This window comes from Andrographis paniculata, unplaced genomic scaffold (genome assembly GCF_009805555.1).
Source record: "Andrographis paniculata isolate CXL003 unplaced genomic scaffold, ASM980555v1 Contig62END, whole genome shotgun sequence".
Taxonomy (NCBI): Eukaryota; Viridiplantae; Streptophyta; class Magnoliopsida; order Lamiales; family Acanthaceae; genus Andrographis; species Andrographis paniculata.
Genome location: NW_026137598.1, coordinates 7,728,719 through 7,747,360, shown reverse-complemented (window position 1 = coordinate 7,747,360; position 18,642 = coordinate 7,728,719). Strand labels below are relative to the sequence as shown.

At 38.2% G+C, this 18,642-nt stretch overlaps 4 protein-coding genes across 4 annotated transcripts; all 4 read right to left on the bottom strand.

The window, feature by feature from the left end:
• Positions 1-94: 94 nt before the first annotated feature.
• Positions 95-2,688, bottom strand: LOC127261305 (uncharacterized). The gene is made up of 6 exons (XM_051289605.1): positions 2,061-2,688; positions 1,665-1,928; positions 1,039-1,555; positions 742-941; positions 404-657; positions 95-310 (listed from the first exon to the last, which is right to left on the bottom strand). The coding sequence occupies exons 1-6, from the start codon at positions 2,613-2,615 to the stop codon at positions 232-234; spliced, it is 1,869 nt and encodes a 622-aa protein (XP_051145562.1). The 5' UTR covers positions 2,616-2,688; the 3' UTR covers positions 95-231.
• Positions 2,689-2,946: 258 nt separating this feature from the next.
• LOC127261306 (protein C2-DOMAIN ABA-RELATED 7-like) lies at positions 2,947-4,408 on the bottom strand. The gene is made up of 3 exons (XM_051289607.1): positions 4,165-4,408; positions 3,425-3,520; positions 2,947-3,333 (listed from the first exon to the last, which is right to left on the bottom strand). Exons 1-3 carry the CDS (start codon positions 4,273-4,275, stop codon positions 3,037-3,039), a joined length of 504 nt encoding a protein of 167 aa, XP_051145564.1. The 5' UTR covers positions 4,276-4,408; the 3' UTR covers positions 2,947-3,036.
• A 1,194-nt stretch (positions 4,409-5,602) lies between these two features.
• LOC127261308 (uncharacterized) lies at positions 5,603-7,122 on the bottom strand. The gene is made up of 2 exons (XM_051289609.1): positions 6,258-7,122; positions 5,603-6,166 (listed from the first exon to the last, which is right to left on the bottom strand). Exons 1-2 carry the CDS (start codon positions 6,487-6,489, stop codon positions 5,946-5,948), a joined length of 453 nt encoding a protein of 150 aa, XP_051145566.1. The 5' UTR covers positions 6,490-7,122; the 3' UTR covers positions 5,603-5,945.
• Positions 7,123-10,908: 3,786 nt separating this feature from the next.
• LOC127261013 (DELLA protein GAI1-like) lies at positions 10,909-13,158 on the bottom strand. The gene has a single exon (XM_051289136.1). It carries the CDS (start codon positions 12,868-12,870, stop codon positions 11,080-11,082), a length of 1,791 nt encoding a protein of 596 aa, XP_051145093.1. The 5' UTR covers positions 12,871-13,158; the 3' UTR covers positions 10,909-11,079.
• Between the last annotated feature and the right edge of the window lie 5,484 nt (positions 13,159-18,642).

The window sequence follows — 18,642 nt, the reverse complement described above, 5'->3', positions numbered from 1 at the left end:
TTTTCCTAGTTGATGTTACTTTAAATGTTACAAGCAATTTGTTTCTAATCAACTTTAAAAAAGTAGTATTGATGTCCGTTAGCTCGGGGCATGGTGATTAAAGCAAATGCTTATTGATGGATATACATGTAATAAATATATATATATCTGTACAAATCTGAATTCAAGTAAAATTCTACCTGTAAGTAGAAATTCACATATCCTTTGGCCAAATTATGCGTATTTCTTAGATCATAGCTTCCCATTTGCAGCGAATTTTTCTATTTGGGAAATATCGAGGAATTTATCCAACCCACTGGGTAGAAGAAACCTGTCAAGAGAGGAGAAGATGGGTTTTATGACAGTGAGTAATATTAGAAAAAGAAAAATCTAATGTCAAGAATGTAACTTTGTTGTCACATACTTGTCTCTGAAAGCTCTTGTCATGGATAAACAACCTCCAGGGATTGTGGACTGCAGATTAACAGCAATATTTGGGTTGTGAATACTCTGTCGAAGATGTATCCACCCATGCTCTCCATGTTCTCCCTCAGAAACTCTAGCCCTGTACATATGGGCGTCGACGGGAGCAGGATGATCATTGGAGTCGACAAGGCAGCCTTCACTTACCCAGCAATCCCCACAGTAGTCCAATTCCCATCCTGCTAATTTTCCTTGCTGTCAACAACAAAAGTATGCTCCAATTAGCACCAAAAAGAAGGCAAATTAAATACAATGCCTCTCAAGAACAATGATTCCCACCTCAATGTAACTTCTGAATTCTTCAATGGCCTCAATGGCCTTTGCTTTTGCATATCTTGGCTCAGAGAGAACGTTAATTCTCAACTCCACTGATTCTAACGGCTCTTCAAGATCTTTTATAAGACTCCCGATGCCTTCATCGTATCCCTCAAGCTTCATTCTCACCAGCTCAATTATGATCTTCACCACCATGTAAGCCCCTGTAAATCCCAAATTCACAACGACAGGTACACACAGTAAGAAGATTACATACATTCTTCACTGAGGCAAAACGTCCAACACATTGCATTTGCATACCATCATCAAGAAAGTAATTCTCCTTAAGAGCACCATGTCCAGAGGTTTCCATCATCAGATGCGTCTCGATTCCATCATTATTGAGCTGCACACCTTTGTCGATCACATTCCTGTACCCGACTCTGTACAAGCAATGGTACCCCCCTCGATCGGCGATGAACTTAGTCAGCCCCAAACTTGTCCGCGCGTCGGTCACAATCGTCGTGTTCGGGTGCTCCTTCAACACAATGGCAGACATAAGCGCGATAAGCTTGTCCCCATTTATCGGGTTTCCTTCTTTATCCACAACCCCACTCCGATCAACATCTGTGTCGAAAACAATCCCGAGATCCGCGCCGTTTTCAAGCACCGCCGCTCGCGTTAACGCCATGGCGGTTTTGTCCTCCGGATTCGGTATATGATTCGGGAACATTCCATCAGGATTGAGGTGCAGAGAACCAAACGTATCCGCTCCAAGCTTGTCCAACACATCCCACGTAAAGAACCCTCCCGACCCATTCCCGGCGTTCACAATAATCTGCATTCCACAGGCACCGACCACCGTCAATACATCTGGGCCGAATAAAATTAATTGGGCCTAAACTAGAATCCATTAGGCCCATTTAAATGTAGGAAACATATAGGACCTGAAATCCCTCAAGAGGAGTGTCGTAATGGGAGGGATGATTGACTCTTTCCTTGATAACATCTCGCAGATGCTTCGCGTAAAAGCTCATGAAATCCACCTTCGTCGGCGGGACGTTGAGCGCCGTCGACACTTTGGTCAGGCGGTTGGCGTATTTCCGGGCAGCTCGGTCGCAGATCTCCTCCACCTGCGTCGACGTCAGCCCTCCTTTCTTTGTGAAAAATTTCAGACCGTTGCGGGTGTACGGCAGGTGGGAGGCTGTCATCTGTCCAAACACATAACCTCAAATCAACGACTATATCCCGTTAAGTTATTTCAACAGTTAATATATATATATATATATGTTCAAATTAAATGCAGAAAAATAACATCGAAGGTGCATGCATGGTGATGGTACCATTATGGAAGCATCGTACTCAAAGGGAGGCAACAATGTGCTCATGAAGCAAGCGGGAGTTGTAGCGAGTCCCATGTCGAAAACGATGCAGCCCGCCCGGACAAGCCCTGCAAACACGGCCGTGCTCAAGACAGCTCCCGAAATCCTAGGATCCTTTCCCAAGGACACCTTGATCGGATCGTGTCCTCGATCTTGATCCGATTGGCTAATCACCCACTCGCCGAAGCTCTCAGCTATGGCTTCAACGGCAGGCGGCGTAAGGTCAACCGGCCGGCCTTTCTCGCCCTCCAACGCCACCCCTCGCACGTCGGAGCCATTCTGCAGCCTTCTAATCTTATCCATTTCTTCATCCACCAACTCCGCCACTTCATTGTTGTACCCTGCTGTCGTTGAACAAGTTTCTAACCTCGGATGGTGTTTGGTCGAGACAAGTGATGGGAATGTAATGAGATTGTTGTAATGGTTGAGCTGTTTGTGTTTGTAAAATAGAGAGGATTTGGGTTTTGTGGGAATGTGATGGTTTAGGCATTGGGGTGTGGGAGTGGAAGAAGCCATTGGAGAATCCTTTGGGAGCTCTACAAAGTTTCGAAGATTTTTCTAATAAATGGCTTCTTTCGATCAAAGCTTGAAAAAGATTGGAAATTAAGATAAGATTTTAGCAGTGAAATAAGAACCTTACATTTACAGATCAAAAAAATCTCTAGACAAGCTTCCAAAACTGCGTGCAGATTTTTTTTTTTTTTTTTTTAATCTTGTTTTATTACAAACGCATATAAAATTCCCCACGTTGCCCAAACATATGATATTTTTGACAGTTTTTAACTTTGTCTCGATTATTAAAGCCAAAACACAGTTAAGGCATTTCACAACAATCAACACTTCATCATACAGCACAGGCAAACAGAATAATCACATTATTATTATTACAACGATCGCATTCAGAAGTACAAGGGACTCGGCCTCGTCCTGAACATTCTTATCCTCTGAGACCTCGACTACCCGGAAGATCGAACCACTCGATCTGAACCTCAACCTCGCCACATTCGACATTTCTCAACCTCAGAAACATGTCTTGAACCAATTTGCCATTACGCCACACGATCGAGCTCTCGCTGGCTAGGCAATTGTCGCTGCTCGGCTGTACTTTTTCAACCACAGAACCTTCTAGAAGACCTTGCAATCCCATCTTCAGCCATTCTACATACGGTTTGAGGTCTATCTGCGCGTCCCCCATACCATCATCTCCGGTAAATGTATCCTTGTCATAGACATGCTGGCAAATTTGCAAAAAGGAAATGCATATTAGCAATACAGAGGAGATTGTTGTAATAAATCGAGGATTTATACATTCAATCGACACTCACTAGAAGGATCGGGTCGTTAGGATCCTTGATGTAAATAGTTAGCTCTTCATTCCAAATCGGGTTGCAGGTGTCCTTCACCACTTTAGTCTTCACACTCTGCAACGATGATCACATTGTGTGAAATAGATCATGTAACTATATATCGAAATCGACCTAGTCAGATTTCTGTTTTTTTTTTTTTTCTTTTTTCATGATCAACCGATGTTGTCATTAGCTGGACAGATAGCAACAACATTGAACATCATCATATCATAGTTTTATGTCTCGATTGACCACAGATGTCAGTAATGAGACACTCTACTTATGTGTGTGATTAGTTTTCTTCCAGTCAATGGACAGTCCAAAATTCTAAAGCAGTGAATCTCCTAAAATGTAAGAATTGTGTAAACAAAAACGATTGAAAATGGTTTTTCCATGAATTTGTGTATTTTTCATCCATCCATAATTTCTAGATAAAACCAATAACGCAGACCAACAACAATAGTGAAGAACATGGTTTCGTAATCAATCCGAGAACTTGGCGACAAGAAAGAATACGATTCAATCCTCAATTAAATCGATCTAGGTTTCTTCTTACAGTTACACATACTGAATTACAACATGGTCAAACTCATCAATTCAGCTGAAATTGTTCAACGAGGGGTAAAAAAAGGTTAAGAAATCTAATCGAAATCAGAAAGAAATTAAATCTTCCGAGCCTGCAGAAATGACTGAAAATGGAGAAAGGGGAAGACCGTCACCTGAGGACCACATTTGACGACAACGTAAGGATCACTGGAACGGGTGTCGCGAACGGCGAGATTCACTCCTTTGCGGACACGAATCCTGAGAAGTCCCAAAGCATCCTCCATTTTTGACTGCGTTCAGACCTTGCCTTCTTCTCTTACAAAAAAACCCCCAAATACATATATAAACAAAATTAGGGATGATGGCGTCCCCAGAAACGCACTGGGTACTGGGAACCACACCCAGCCACAAATTCGTACAAGTCCACGGAATTCACATCAATTAATTAGCACGCTAGCTTTAGACGATGAAACGTGTCCACTGAAATTAATTCTTATAAATATATTTTTAATATATGTATATACACACAGACAGAGACAGAGACAGTAGTTTAATAGATCCGGTGATATCACCGGTGTGATTTCGGCATTTGTTATTTACTTGTGTCGTTTTAAAACGATAACGCATATCTTTTTAGGTGTTTTTTATTAATGAATTTGATTAGATATTTTATTAAAAATAAGAAATATTTAGTGCGATATTTTTTAAATAATATTTTAGATAACTAGCATCAAATGTTAGTTTTAGATATATATATATACACACACGCAAACGAGTAATTTAATTGTGCTTGTAATTTGATCTATCCTTTAGATGATGATGAGACATGTAGTCTTAGTTGAATTTGGATGTTTATAATTTATTTAAAAATTTTGTTGTTGAAGATCGTAAAAAATCAATTAAATTACACAAGTAGTTGTTGAATCATACGTATCATGTTAATTACGAGAGTTCTACAACACTATACATTTATTTGGTCTTGCAAATTATATTCAATAATTAGTCCTGGTCAGGCCAGGCCCTTCCACCAACCGAAATAGACCGGACACATAAATTGATTGGTAAAATAATTAAATTCTATAACATATAATATAAGAACCAACACATTCTGCAGCACACAAAATATACGCCAAGAGCCCATCACCCATGATGTACCATTTCCTTCAAATATCATTATTTTCTCAAATAACTATGTATAATAATACCATAGATAAAAAGTTTTTAAATGAGCTCAGTAACTAATAAAATTAAAATCGAACCCTTCTTTATTCTCATTATAAATTTATGCACGGAATTCATTATTTATAATCAGCCCTTACACTCCAAGAACAAGAATGGGATATCGGCAAAAGGATTACTTGCATCCCAATGCCAATTTCACGATAATTAAAATAAGACAACCTTAAATGCAAGCTCAAGCGCCTAGGCACAGTTAGAACAAACCTCGTCATCAAAAATAGAGATTTCAAGAAAATGACACAGACAAAGAAAAAGGATAGAGAAAAGAAGCAGATGATAGGTACATTACAAACTTGGAAAGAATCAATACGTGGGGCAACAGATCAGATCGTATCGCCACAGCAGCCATTTGCACGTTACTGCTCTGCTGCAGACAATAATATAGCAATAGTACCATTCCATTCACCAATCAAGGTTTCTTGGATGAACACCCTCATCTTCACCTTGTCCAAAGGACCAAATGATTAAACAATAGTTCAATGGAAAAGGGCTAGAAAAGACAGTATGCAACACAATCCTTTTTATTAGGATGACAAAAAGCCACAGAAACTTCAGCATTGTTCATCAATCAATGCAACTGGAATTAAGGGAATCAAAAACATAAGCAAAAGCAGGAGGATCCTCTTAACGAAAACAAACACACAGAAATTGCAGACCCAGACAGAAATGAAGCAGCAGCAGCAGCAGCAGAAACACCATTACTATTTTCCCTTACTTAATGGGAAGATATCTTCAAATTCAGAGACTTGTTGAACCAAGCCTTCCAGTTTCCAGATCCACCCTTTCGAGGATCTGTAACCGCCTTGTCCAACGGCGACTTGTCGCCTCCACCATCAACGCCATTGCCAATGACCTTGTCCTTCTCCGTTTGGGGCTTCTTGCACATCCCGAAGTTCCGGAAACCGACAGAACCGATAGTCATCCATGGGCTTATGGCTGCACCAAGAAAAAGCAATTAATCAATTCACAGCAAGAACAGGCTGATTCAAAATTAAGGCGGAATTAAGGGAGGATTGTGATTCTTCACCTTCGGTTTCAGAAACAGGGCAGTAAAGCATGAAGCTGTTAATGTCAGATCCGAGAACTGGGAGTCTCCCCTCGCGAGCATACTGCTTCAGTGCATTGTCCAGCACAGTGACAACGAGATCGTCTTCACTGACCACGAACCGGATCGGCCCGGCGCTGCCGCGGACGGTGATGTTGATCAAGAACCGCTTGCCTTTCGCGGCCTGATTCTTCTTCTGCTTGTACAGCAACATTTTCGAATATATATATATATTTATATAAATTGAAATCGAAGATTTCGAATCTGGTGTTCGAACAATTGAAAAAAAGGAAAAACAATAGCGATCGGAAGGAAAAAAAGCAATCAAAAGGAAAAAAGCAGGGGAATCTGAAAGACGAGAAACACAAAATAAAGGGGACGATTAAATTCACGGATCGACGCCGATGCAGCGGTAGTACCAGCCTTCCATGCAAGATCCGAAGCAGAGAGAATTCGCTGCGGAAACCGAAATCCCCCTTCTAGAGGAAGAGGGGAATACCATTAACTGCTCGCTCGAGAGTTCCACCATTCACAACGGAGATGGATCAAAGCTAAAATCAAAAGGGGACGTATCTAAACGCCAAGTAAAATCGAAGAATTGCAGAAACAGTAGCGGCAAGAGAAAGATCAAAACCCAATTGGGAGGGGAGAGAAACCAAACAAGTGCAGGAAAAAAAGAAAGATCAAGATGGAATCCAATGCGGTGAAGAAGGGGTGAATTTATACGAATCCGCGGTGTGAACGGCGACCCACCCACCCACCAGATTAGGGTTAGCTGTTTCAGAATTGTAAAAGCGGAAAGCATTAATTGGCGAAGGCAATAAGGGGGAGAGGGAGTCGTGAATTCGGTGGGTTTTGTCGTCAAATGTGCAGTGCAGTTCAGAAACAAAAAGCTAAATTCGACACGACACTGGGCCTGGAATGGAATCATCACTGCGCCTTGCTTGGCTCTAATTTCAAATATGCATTCTATTATTTATTTATTTATTATTCTTTGTTTTGTTTGAATGGGTTTGTTATTTAGTTTGTTTTATTTGAATGGATAAATTTTTTATCTTAACCAAAAATTTAGATAAGTAGTTAATATAGGTGAGGGGTGGAATGGAAGACTATTTCGTATTCTTGATTATTAAACTTTTTTTATATTTGTTAACTTTTTTTTAAGGGATAATTAAAACATTAGTTATACATGGGGGGGATGTATTTGCAAAATGCCATTCCAGACATGCGTCAACCAAACAAGCGTAGGAATATTCAGGCATTTATTCCGTTTCCAATAATTATTTCTGTAGCACAAGTATTTGTGTGAATTGTCAAAATTGTTTATTTTTTTGCAGGAATCAGGGACGACTTTTGGCCTTTTAGGAGACCCCAACTTGTTACTAAATTAATAAGTTAATTAATATTTATTTATCTCTATGCATGTGTGTGAATGGAGAATCTTGATATTGTTTGCTTCTATTTTTTCTAGCGGTGGAGTATATTTATTTATTTATTTATATAATAGTGACTCTGACAGTCGTATTTTTATTTAGTTTACGCCTTTTATATACGAACTACTGACAAATTAGGGTGTTCTAACTCTCTACTTTGAAATATTTTGATATTTTGAGAGATCAAATCTTATTTAATTTTTTTCTTTTTAGTCAAAAATAACAATTGAATATATTTAGTTTTAATATATAAAAAATTATATTTTAATGTATAGCTTTGGCAATATTTCATAGCACATAGGTAAATTCAGTCTGTTGAAATATCGCCAAAGCTATACATTAAATCAAAACACTAAAGAAGTGTATGAAATTGGGAGTAAAATAAATGAAAATGAATTAAATTTTGATTGGACTTTCAAGTGGATTTATATGGTATTAAAGTTGGACAAACCCAAAATGTAGAAGCCCACTCAATATAAAAGACTATTATGTTCTTTATTAGAAAGCCCATTAGGCGGCCCAATAAAATATCAAAGTTGGATCTGATGTCAATATTTACAGTTGGGCCCGCCAAATACCATAAAATCCAGGTTCAGTTAAATTTTAGGTCTGTTTAAAATAAAAACAGCCCGGCCTAAATCTAAATATTTATAAGTTAGCCCAACTCGGCTAATGTACCAGATTATATTGGATCAAAACCATTGTAAGTTTTTAATTTGAGTTTAATTTAAATAATATTTTATATTTAAAACCATTACATGTTCGATTATTTTTTTATTAATAGACAAGTTTTATTTTTTTAAAAAAAAGTAATATTTGTTTATTGTTATTTTTCTAAAAATATATCTATGTATTTAAAATGATAGAAATAAAATAAATATATATATATCATACTTACCTACCGTTTGGGTGTGTTTGATTTGTATTTCAAACGCACGTAAATACTACTTAGCCTATGCTATTTTTAATAAAAATATATTGTTATAATACATTATAAAATGCAATCATAATTTTGAATTATGAAAAATCACGGCCAATCCACAGAAGTCCCAATTTTCAAAATAATAAAATAAATTAAATTAAATAAGGTATAAATAATTGACCCAAAAAACATTATCTTGATCTTGTTTCAATAAATTGGCTCGGACCCATACATATTGGCCTTCCATTTATTAACTTGTATTCAATGATCAGTTCCCAAATTATTTAAATATACAGCAAAAATTACAAAAAATTCACTGTTGATGGATATGATGTGACCTGCGTGGAAATAAGTTATGTATGTATTCTCGACTAATCGTAAAAAAGCAACACCCAAAATAATTAATAGTCAATAATCAAAACTATTCCCAGGGGACATTTTGTAGTGGGGACTTAGTTGTAATGCCAATTCAACCCAAAATCAATTTTTTTTTTTTTTTTTTTCCTTAGAAAAGAATGAGAAAAAAAAAAAAGAAAGAAAAAAAGCACAGTGATTTTCTAACATGATGATGAGTGTGACGTTGACATCAAACTTCCACTCTGCTGTTACTAATCCATCTTTATTTTAGTCTATAAATATTCAACCAGAAAAAAATAAAAATCGATTCATAATTTTCACATTTGACTTCCCCCCATGCATGCATGTATGTATTTCAGCAGTTTTAGTCTGACTTGGCTTCTTTTCTTTAAAAATATTGGCCTCATTTATTGTTAGAATAAATAAATAAGTATATATATGTTTTCTTATCGTGGAAATGTAATTTTGGGGCATCAGGTAATATCCCGCTATTTATTTATTTATAATAAAAGAAAAATCCTGAAAAGTGGAAAGATTAGGAAGAATTATTGATGGAGTGAGTAAACATAGTGAATGTGAAATGGGATTTATTTAATTAATGTGATTATGATGTAAATACTGAGTATTTAATAAATAAATAGAACTCATACTGTCATGGAAAGCGACTTTGGGTATGTTGTTGACAGTGACGGACGTTGATAATCCACGTGGACCTAATATATATAATTTTAAAATTCGGAATAAATTATATTATTGATGTGATTATTAATTTATTATAATTAATTTGTTTCATTGATGGTCCTGCGTAGAAATAAATTCGATAAATTAATGTCATGGCCGGCAATATTTTGTTATTTATGGCCACGTATAGTAACCATAATAATAATAATAATAATAATATGCATGCATGGGTGCAATAATTTGGTATAAATCTACAGTAAATAATAATAATAATAATAATAATAATAATATAATTTGTTAGTAAAATATAATTTGACTTCTAAGACACGAATTAATGCAGATGCAAATTTGAATGGAATTAAATGTGTAGACAAGGTTCACTAACTCACTCGTGGGTCAAAGTCAGCGGCTCTACAATGAATTCTTACAAAGGCGTGATTTAATTCCATCGAATTAAAATTTTAATCTCACGAAAACAAATGTAATTAAATGTGACCACGTTTACAAAAAAAAATTAATTACAGGGCATAGTTGTCAAATTGTGTGAGCGATCTTAAAAACAGCTCGACTGGATTAAAGATAATATTTCGAAGAATTAAATAATATTGACAGCACGAGTGCATAATGTGCATTAATTAGCCTTTTTGACATCAGAATATCACCTACTTGTGTAAAAATTTCAACACCCACAGGAGGATATGGAATTATTAAAAAATTAATTACTGTGCATCAGGAAACATATAAGTATATATTAGTCAGCAGACATCAACATTAATATTAGAATATTAATTGTTGTTGTAACAATAAAATTTAAAATTAAGGCGGCCGGCCAGGGGGGCCACGATGGAAAGAAAAAATTGCAAGATTGTCTAAGCCTAAGATGTGACTATATTTCAATAACAATCATTAAAAATAAATAAATAAAAAATGTACTCATACTAGAAGAACTTGAATTCAATTATAACCATTCGATATTAGGAATGTAACAGCTGAAAATATCACACGTACAGACGCGTGAAAAAGACATCGCAAGATGGGACCTTTTTTTTTTTTATTTTTCATCACATTCAAGAATCCGTGGAGAAAGAAAAGACTAAAGAGTGATCGCTTTTTATTTTATTTTATTTTATTTTATTGCATGTAATAAATCTACAAGATGAATCACATTGGGAGAGAGAAATTACAAGATTCCACCAAATTGAAAATTCCAGTTCAAAAATATTTTTAAAAGGCAGCATAATTAACACAACATATTTCATTAATTAATAATTTTCAACTAGGCAAAGAACAGAAAATTGTGAAAAATGAAAAAAGGTGGATTGATTGATAGAGAGGTGGAGAGATCATAGAGTAGCTACACACACAGACACAAGTGGGCTGAGCTGGGCCGGGCCGGATTGGGCCCACCGAGTCAAGCCGCCGCCGAGTTTGAGGCGAGCTTCCACGCCGAGGTGGCGATGAGTGGCCTCGTGTGCCAGCCGAGCATCAGGCAGCCGTTATTTTCGTCGACGCGGTAGCCGTCGCCGCCGGCGAAGAGGGCCAGCAGCATGCTGGCCTGCTTGTAAGCATTAGAGCCTAGGTGAACCGGGGAGAAACCGGCGGATTCGAACCGGGTTCGCCACTGAGGGAGGGTCTCGTGGCGCTCGACCCGGTCGACGCCTTCGCAGGCAACTACATTGCAGATCTGACGGCCGAGGTACATCTCGCTCATGACCTTATCCTGATCAATAACCATCTCGTCGCCGGCGCCGGCGCCGGCGCCGCCGCAGCTCTCCAGTGAATCGAAAAGCGTCGAGTAGTAGTGCAAGGCCTCCGTGAATCGATCGAGAAAAGCGCTCCCGTTGTGATTGGCTTCCTGTTCGACGACGGTGAGGATTTCGGGATTCAAATCCTGCACAACTTTCAGAACTTTCTCGATTGCCCCCGGCCTCGCCAGCAATTGATGCAGTTCGAAGATTGAATTGACTGCAACCGTTTCCCCTTCTCTAATGTCGAACATGGAGGCGTCGAGATCAGCCAATGAATTCGCAACAAACCCTCGGTATTCGAACTTCACGTTGATTGCTTCCGCCAATTGAGCAAGTTTCCACCCAACGACCTGTAGATGATCGGTGTCGTCGTGCGACGGGGGTCCAATTCCGGTTAATCGGAAGCTCGGAGGTCCGCCCTGCCTCAGAGCCAAAGCTTGCAGCAGAGCCGGCCATTGAATCCCTTGTTTCATACTGAAATCAATCACATGGACTTGGTTTTTACCTGCCAAGGCTTCGAGGATCGCCTGGTTCGCCGTGAAGTGCGCAAATTTCAGATAAGGGCAAGTCTCGTAAAAGTGCATTTGCAGCAAATCGGTGAAGGCAGTGTCCTGCGGATTCGAGGGATACAATTTGTAAATTCTTCTCGCCAAAGCTTCTGCAAAATAGGTAGCCACTTTCCTCATCGCCCCCGCCTGCGACACCGCCAGATATCCGATATTCTTCACCAAAGCTTCCGCCAATTTGGACTCTCCCTGCTGCACCGCCTCGGCGCACGCCATCAGAGTATGAACCAGTCGGATTCCATTCTCCTGCGAGTCAACCATCACAAGCGGTCGCTTCGCCTCTGCGGGGCGTGTGAAAACCGCCTCGCCCTGCAACGTCGTGCCGACCGAATTCCCTGAATTCGGCTCCGTTTTCAGCTTCTTCAACTGCGGCTGCTGTCGGGAGGAAGGGGAAGGAGAAGGAGATTGTGGAGTCGCGGTTGGATACACTGCCTTACCGGGGATGGCGATGAGATCCGACCCGAAATCGAAGTCAACCACGCTCTGATGCGCACAGCTGTTGACGCTGCTCCCGTTATCGATGCTGGTGATGGTGGACGATTCGAGGAAGGGATTAGAGGAGGAATCGAATTCGGGGACGGGATTGAGGCCGGTAATCATGGATTCGAGCCAGGACGAGAGATCTGACGGGTTGTAGTGAACGGTATCCGACACGAGCTGAGAAAGGCCGTCTTGCTGAACGGCGTCCATCACTTCCTGCAACTGTTCGATCTTCTGAGCCACCTCCACCATGTCCGCCGACTTAACGTTGTAACCCAGAACGGCGAAGTTTTTATCAACGCCGCCGGTGTCATCAGCTTCGTATGTCCACATCTTGCCCTTGCCGGCGGAGGAGCTGCAGCTCCCACTGCTCGAGAAATTTTCCTGATTCATGTGCTCCCTCTTCATCCTCTTCTCTCTTCCAAGGCTAGCTTGCTTTAATGGGATTAGGGCTTTTGATTCCTGGAGAGAAAGTTAAGAAGCGGTGAATGGGTGTAAAAAAGGGGATCAGAGCATTGGGGATTGGCCTGAAGAGTGCTTGGTTTTTCACATATGGCCTCTGTTCTTGAGTTTCCTCAGAGAGAGAGAGAGAGACTGATGCAATTGGGGCTACAATAATTGTGGTACGAATAGAAATGGGGGAGAAGAGAGAGACAGAGAGAGAGGGGGAGAGAGAAAGGGCAAAGGCTCGTGAAGGATGGGCTCGACCTTCAACACTGAATTTTACAGCAACCATGTACTTGTGTGTCAATAATTGCAAGCTCCCGGACTTCAACACCACTTGCGTTTACAACTACTGTAACCTTCGACTCCCTGGAGCCCTCAACCATCTCATCTCCTACACTGTTAATTAATGGTAAATCAATCTTACAGCAGCTGGTTAATTGCACTCCTCAAAAGGATAAACCCAACCACAGTTACACAGAACAGAACAGGAGAGTCTTTAAAAACTGGCTAATTTACCTTTCCACCCTTCTTCCTCAAAGTTAAATTGGAACTTGTGAATGATAAAGCTGTCATTATGAACAATAATTAACCCATAAAGACTGTTAAAAATTAGGGTTAGCCTAACTTGTGAATCCTCCTTCTGCTTACTAAGTCAACTGCCAGCGTTTTTTGTAAAATCAAAACCCTCAAAATAAGGGAAAAGGCTTGCTTTGTAATAGGGTGAAGCGTTCTACTTTATCAGAAGTGCGTGACTTCAGAGAATAAATAATTATATACATATTTACAAAAAATAAATATATTCTCTGACAATTCAATATAATATAGTATTTTTTTTTCTTACTTATCACATATTGCAATTCTTTACAGGGAATATTAAACTTGGGCATGCATTCTGGAATAATTTGATGAGTTCTATGCAAAGGAAGTGACTAAGGAAGAATCCCGTTTTGTAAAAACGTGCACCAATTATTATTCCAAGACCAGTTAATTTGCCAAGAAATGCTCTCCTATTAATTAATTTATTACATCTAATTTTAAAAATTTTTTTAAAAAAATTAATAATTTGCTAGTGAGTAAGTGGGTAAAAAATTGAAAAAATGACGCGCGTGGTTTGCACGCAAAGGAAGGAAGGTGGAAACTGGGGGCGGGGAGTGAGAGTGGCGTCTGCCCCACAGAAGGGAGACAAATTGACCAATTGGCCCCACCTCCGTTAAGCCACACCGATAACGGAGTGTTAACGCCGTTACTCTCAGTCTTATCTCCTTCGACCTTCCTCACAATTCCCTATGCACTCACTCACTCTTCGTTCTCCTGTCCCAACACAAATTTATTTACCTTCAATTTTGATTCCCCATTTTTATTTTTATTTTTTAAATCTTTCAATTTTTCTTACCTTGCTTTTCTAACCACACAATTTACATGCCTTGCTTCGCGCTTCTCTTCAAGTTCTTCGGACCACAAATTTACACCGTCGATAAAGGATGGATCCCACCTCAGGAACGGCGTAGATTTTTCCGGAGTTGGGGTCCTAGGACTCTGGCATATTTTATTCCGGTCGAGGGGGTGACGTCTGCGAGATTGTTGGAAAATAGAGTCGGCCCAACGGCGACTACCGCCACAGGCGGCGCCACCAGCACCGCCACCCGTCAGTTGAACAGTATAATGCATCCATAGTGGGGCCCACAGTTCACGTGATTCTGACACGTGCATTAGCAACAGTGAGGTACAATGTACGCAGAAATGGGCCTGGCCCGGGGCCCGTTTACTATATTTAGAACATGTGGATAACTCCATGACCTCTCCTTTTTTATATAATTATTTTTTTTTTCTTTTAATAATGATTTTAATTTTTACCCACGGAAGGTAACTAATAATAATAATAATAACAATAAAACCCCACCAGTCTAGTAATTAATAATTCTACAATCAATATCGAGAACTATTAAAAAAAAAAGGGTAACAATTTCACAACTGCAGATACCTTAGTTTGTGTTATCCGAAAGCCACCTGGACCATTTAATGTAATTAAAATACATACATAAAAATATACGAAATAAAACAGCTTTTGCCGACTGCACAAATATATATATATATATATATTATAACTAAAAAAATAAACATAAAATAGCATAGCACAATAGTAATGTCAGACGACTGCGACAATTACAAAGGCAGCGACCTAAAAAATTAATCATCAAATATGTTTTCATTATTTTATTTTCTGCAATAAACGAAAGTTTTTTTATATGATAAAATCGAAAGCAATAGAAAAGTGAGTGAGACATGGAAAGGAATATGTTGGTCCATATAAATTCTAAAAATGGATCTCTCCATGTGGAGGATTGTGCTTTGTAGGTCCCACTTTGTTAACCTCATCCGACTATTTTAGACCGTCCGATTTCGTTCTTGCACTAAAAACCCTTCGATGATGAGATCTAAGTCTCCATAGTGTTTGTTAGCAAAGTGCATTGGCTGATTTTCACAACAATTTTTCTTCCACATTAAGTTCCATATTTTGAATTAATAGTTATTTATTATTGAAGATATTGAACATTTAAGATCTACAGATCATTTTCAATCCGGAAAAGTAGTTGATTAGTAAAATAATTTATATAGATAAATGTGTGTCTTTTGAATTGAAATTCTTGAAGTAAGCCTAAGTACATGGGATTTAATGTGCAAATTATGCAAACCACAAAAATTCACATTGGATTATATAATATTGATGCTTTTATTTTTGGCTATTTTTGTGAGAATTAATGTGTAGCCCATTAATACTAATAATTCTCCATATTAGGAATGCCAAATCTGAGGCGTTGAAAATGAAAGAAAGTCACGCATGTCATTCCCGGACAGTGTGATTGGACAAACAAGAAAAAACACATGTTTGCAGTGGTTGAATATAGAAAAAATGAAATTAAATAGTAGTATTTGGGAGCAATAATGAAGGGCCTAAATAATTTCAAGAACGATGAAATGACACTTATCATCATCGTATTTCAAGGCATTGCATCCGACCTGCTTTTTCACATAGGCAATTTAGAGTGGGAGTCGACAGGCTGAATCCCATTTTGATTTTGTTTTGAAATTATATATATATATATTTGGTAGGTATTTTTATGTGCTTTCAGCATTGTGTTGATTAACTGTAACAAGAACTCATTCAAGTATTATAACTCTATTAAGAATTTTATTTAGGTCTATATAAATATGATTATTATTAGTATTATTAAAAATGGAAAAAGGGATGAAAGAGATATTCTTTGCACTGCTCCTACTTTGATTCTCTATTAATTTTAGTAGTACATAAGTGGACATAAAAAAAAAAAAAAAAAAAAAAAAAAAAAAAAAAAAGAGGAAAAGGAAAATGCAAATTAATTGAAATATGAAATAGGAAAGGAAAGAAGAAGAGGAAATTAAACCAGCCCTACATAATTTAAGTACTAAAGTAAAATGCTAGTGGGAAGTGACTTTAATACCCTTTACTTCGTATAAATCCATATGACCATATTATAGGCTCAAAAATTGAAATTTGAACAAGTGCTTATTATTTAATTATGACTGTCACATAACTAATATCAGCAGAAACAAAACGAAATAAAAGAAAACAAAATAAAACCACATTTGGAATAAGGTGGCATTAATATGAAAATCCTGACATACATTTCCCTAAATGGAGCATCATAAATGTTGCACTGCACCACCCATTTTGTTACCCAAATAGTAAAGAAATAGACGTAAGAAGCTCGATTTTTTTCCCAATTTTTTTTTTACTAATTTATTACTATAATGTTTTTCAAAAATAAAATATCACACCTAACTATCACAATTTACATCTAATTAGGTAATGTCCGACTCTATCAACACTGCACTTATCAAATCTATATAGGCATTAGGCAAACCCAACATCAAACACCAAAAAATTAAAATGACAAAATGAAAATAATAATGATTTGGAGAAGTTGAAAAATGAAAGGCGTGGTGTATTAGCAGAAAAGTGGGGGCCAAAGTGGTTATGAAGGACACTTGAATGGTGACCATTGCCATGTGCCTTCATGTAAACCTATGCTATGCTATCCATCAAACATATGTCCTAGAAAAGGGTTAGAGACGCACCCATCCTCTGTTCTAGAAATGGGTTAGAGTTAGACTTAAGAGAGATAGAGAAGGGTGGGGTGGGGTGGGGTGGGGGGCATGCATATCATATGAGATGAGATGAGAGAGTCATTGATTGAGGTTTGGGACCCAATAATTGTGCCGTTATGAATAGGGCAGGGCAGACCAGAGGTTGCCCACATGCCATTTTCACGTGATCGATGGCCCATTACTCGCTGGGGGAATAATCACCTGTCTGAAAATCTTGCTGCTGCTTCACAGCTGTTCAAATCCATTGCTCTCTCTCTTCCCTTCATCTTTACACTTAGTCTTGGATGGATGGATGATCTTGTGATTGAGCTTCACAAAGGCAGAGGCAATGGCACGTTTGTCAGATAGGTATGTCTGTTCATCACCAGATCAAAACAGTAAGAAATTAAAAAGAAACCAGTAGGACATATAAAGAATGAATGAACACAATTCATCAGGCTAAAATCAACATGTAAATTAAAGACCCTATTCAAGCTTTTTAGTGGGCAGGCCATAGTAGGGCAACTATGGTAATGGCAATATTCAACTCCCTATGAACAGGTTGTATTATTTCATTTCAAGCATATGTGCCTTCTGTACTGTAGACCTTGTAGAATACTTGAGCACAACCTCAATCACTACCATAATGACCCCCCATTACAAAAATGTTGGTCATCTATCTACTTTAGCTTGTCGATTATAAGAAATTTCTCACCACCCACAAGTAGGAAATCATCAAGTTGAGGTAAAAAGAAGCTTGGCAATCCAATCCACATCATGAGTTTAGGCAACACATCTATAACAAGGTGTCCCTTGTGCAGGTCATCTTTTTAGATACATGATGCATTTGCATTCAAGATGTAAATCATATGTCGTATCTTATAATTGAACAAATTGCAAATCTTGTTGTTTGGCATAACAATCATGTAGTGAACTCAGGACAGAAGTAAACAGTGGATTCAACAATTTTCATATGCACATAAGAGGACAGAGGAAGGGGAAGGGCAAAGGCAATTGAAAACCTGTCTGCACATCTTAAAATTAACTACATTCATCCCACGAAAGTGCTCGATTTTCAGAATGAAGATGACTATATGATCAACAGGGAAAAAAAAAACCTAATTCATTGGATAAACCTATGCAGATGGCAAGAATACAACATCAAATTAAAAACTTCATACCCAACTGTTCAGCACTATCTACGCATAATTAACTAAGCTGTTAACCACAAACAAACAGTAACATAAATTATGATATACTGCCATTTTCACCAGCAAATAATCTGCAAGCATCAGAAGCAGCAATTCCGTAATGTCGCCGCGATTCGAACGCTATACTCAAATACTCCAATCATCAATTCATCATCACATAAAACAAATCCAAAAAAATAACTGTTCAACCAATAATTCGAATCAAATCGATAAAATGCGGAAGCAGCTGGTCAGTTCGCAAATGGCATGCCAATTCTGACGGCATCAACTGATTGCCAAAACTTCCTAATATTTATTTATTTATTATTTAGATTTCACGTCCAAATTTTCCTATTTTATTTTAATACTAAATCCAAATTAAATTTATCCGACTCGTCCAAAAAACACACGTTGCAAA

Excerpts from the sequence above, each read along its gene's own strand:
- LOC127261305 (XM_051289605.1), bottom strand. The coding sequence starts at position 2,615 with ATGGCTTCTTCCACTCCCACACCCCAATGCCTAAACCATCACATTCCC. Across the intron at positions 1,556-1,664 it reads CTCCTCTTGAGGGATTTCAG|ATTATTGTGAACGCCGGGAA; the intron begins GTCCTATATGTT and ends TGTGGAATGCAG. Across the intron at positions 942-1,038 it reads GAATTACTTTCTTGATGATG|GGGCTTACATGGTGGTGAAG; the intron begins GTATGCAAATGC and ends TGGGATTTACAG.
- LOC127261306 (XM_051289607.1), bottom strand. The coding sequence starts at position 4,275 with ATGGAGGATGCTTTGGGACTTCTCAGGATTCGTGTCCGCAAAGGAGTG. Across the intron at positions 3,521-4,164 it reads TCGTCAAATGTGGTCCTCAG|AGTGTGAAGACTAAAGTGGT; the intron begins GTGACGGTCTTC and ends TCATCGTTGCAG. Across the intron at positions 3,334-3,424 it reads CTAACGACCCGATCCTTCTA|CATGTCTATGACAAGGATAC; the intron begins GTGAGTGTCGAT and ends CAAATTTGCCAG.
- LOC127261308 (XM_051289609.1), bottom strand. The coding sequence starts at position 6,489 with ATGTTGCTGTACAAGCAGAAGAAGAATCAGGCCGCGAAAGGCAAGCGG. Across the intron at positions 6,167-6,257 it reads CCCTGTTTCTGAAACCGAAG|CCATAAGCCCATGGATGACT; the intron begins GTGAAGAATCAC and ends TTCTTGGTGCAG.
- LOC127261013 (XM_051289136.1), bottom strand. The coding sequence starts at position 12,870 with ATGAAGAGGGAGCACATGAATCAGGAAAATTTCTCGAGCAGTGGGAGC.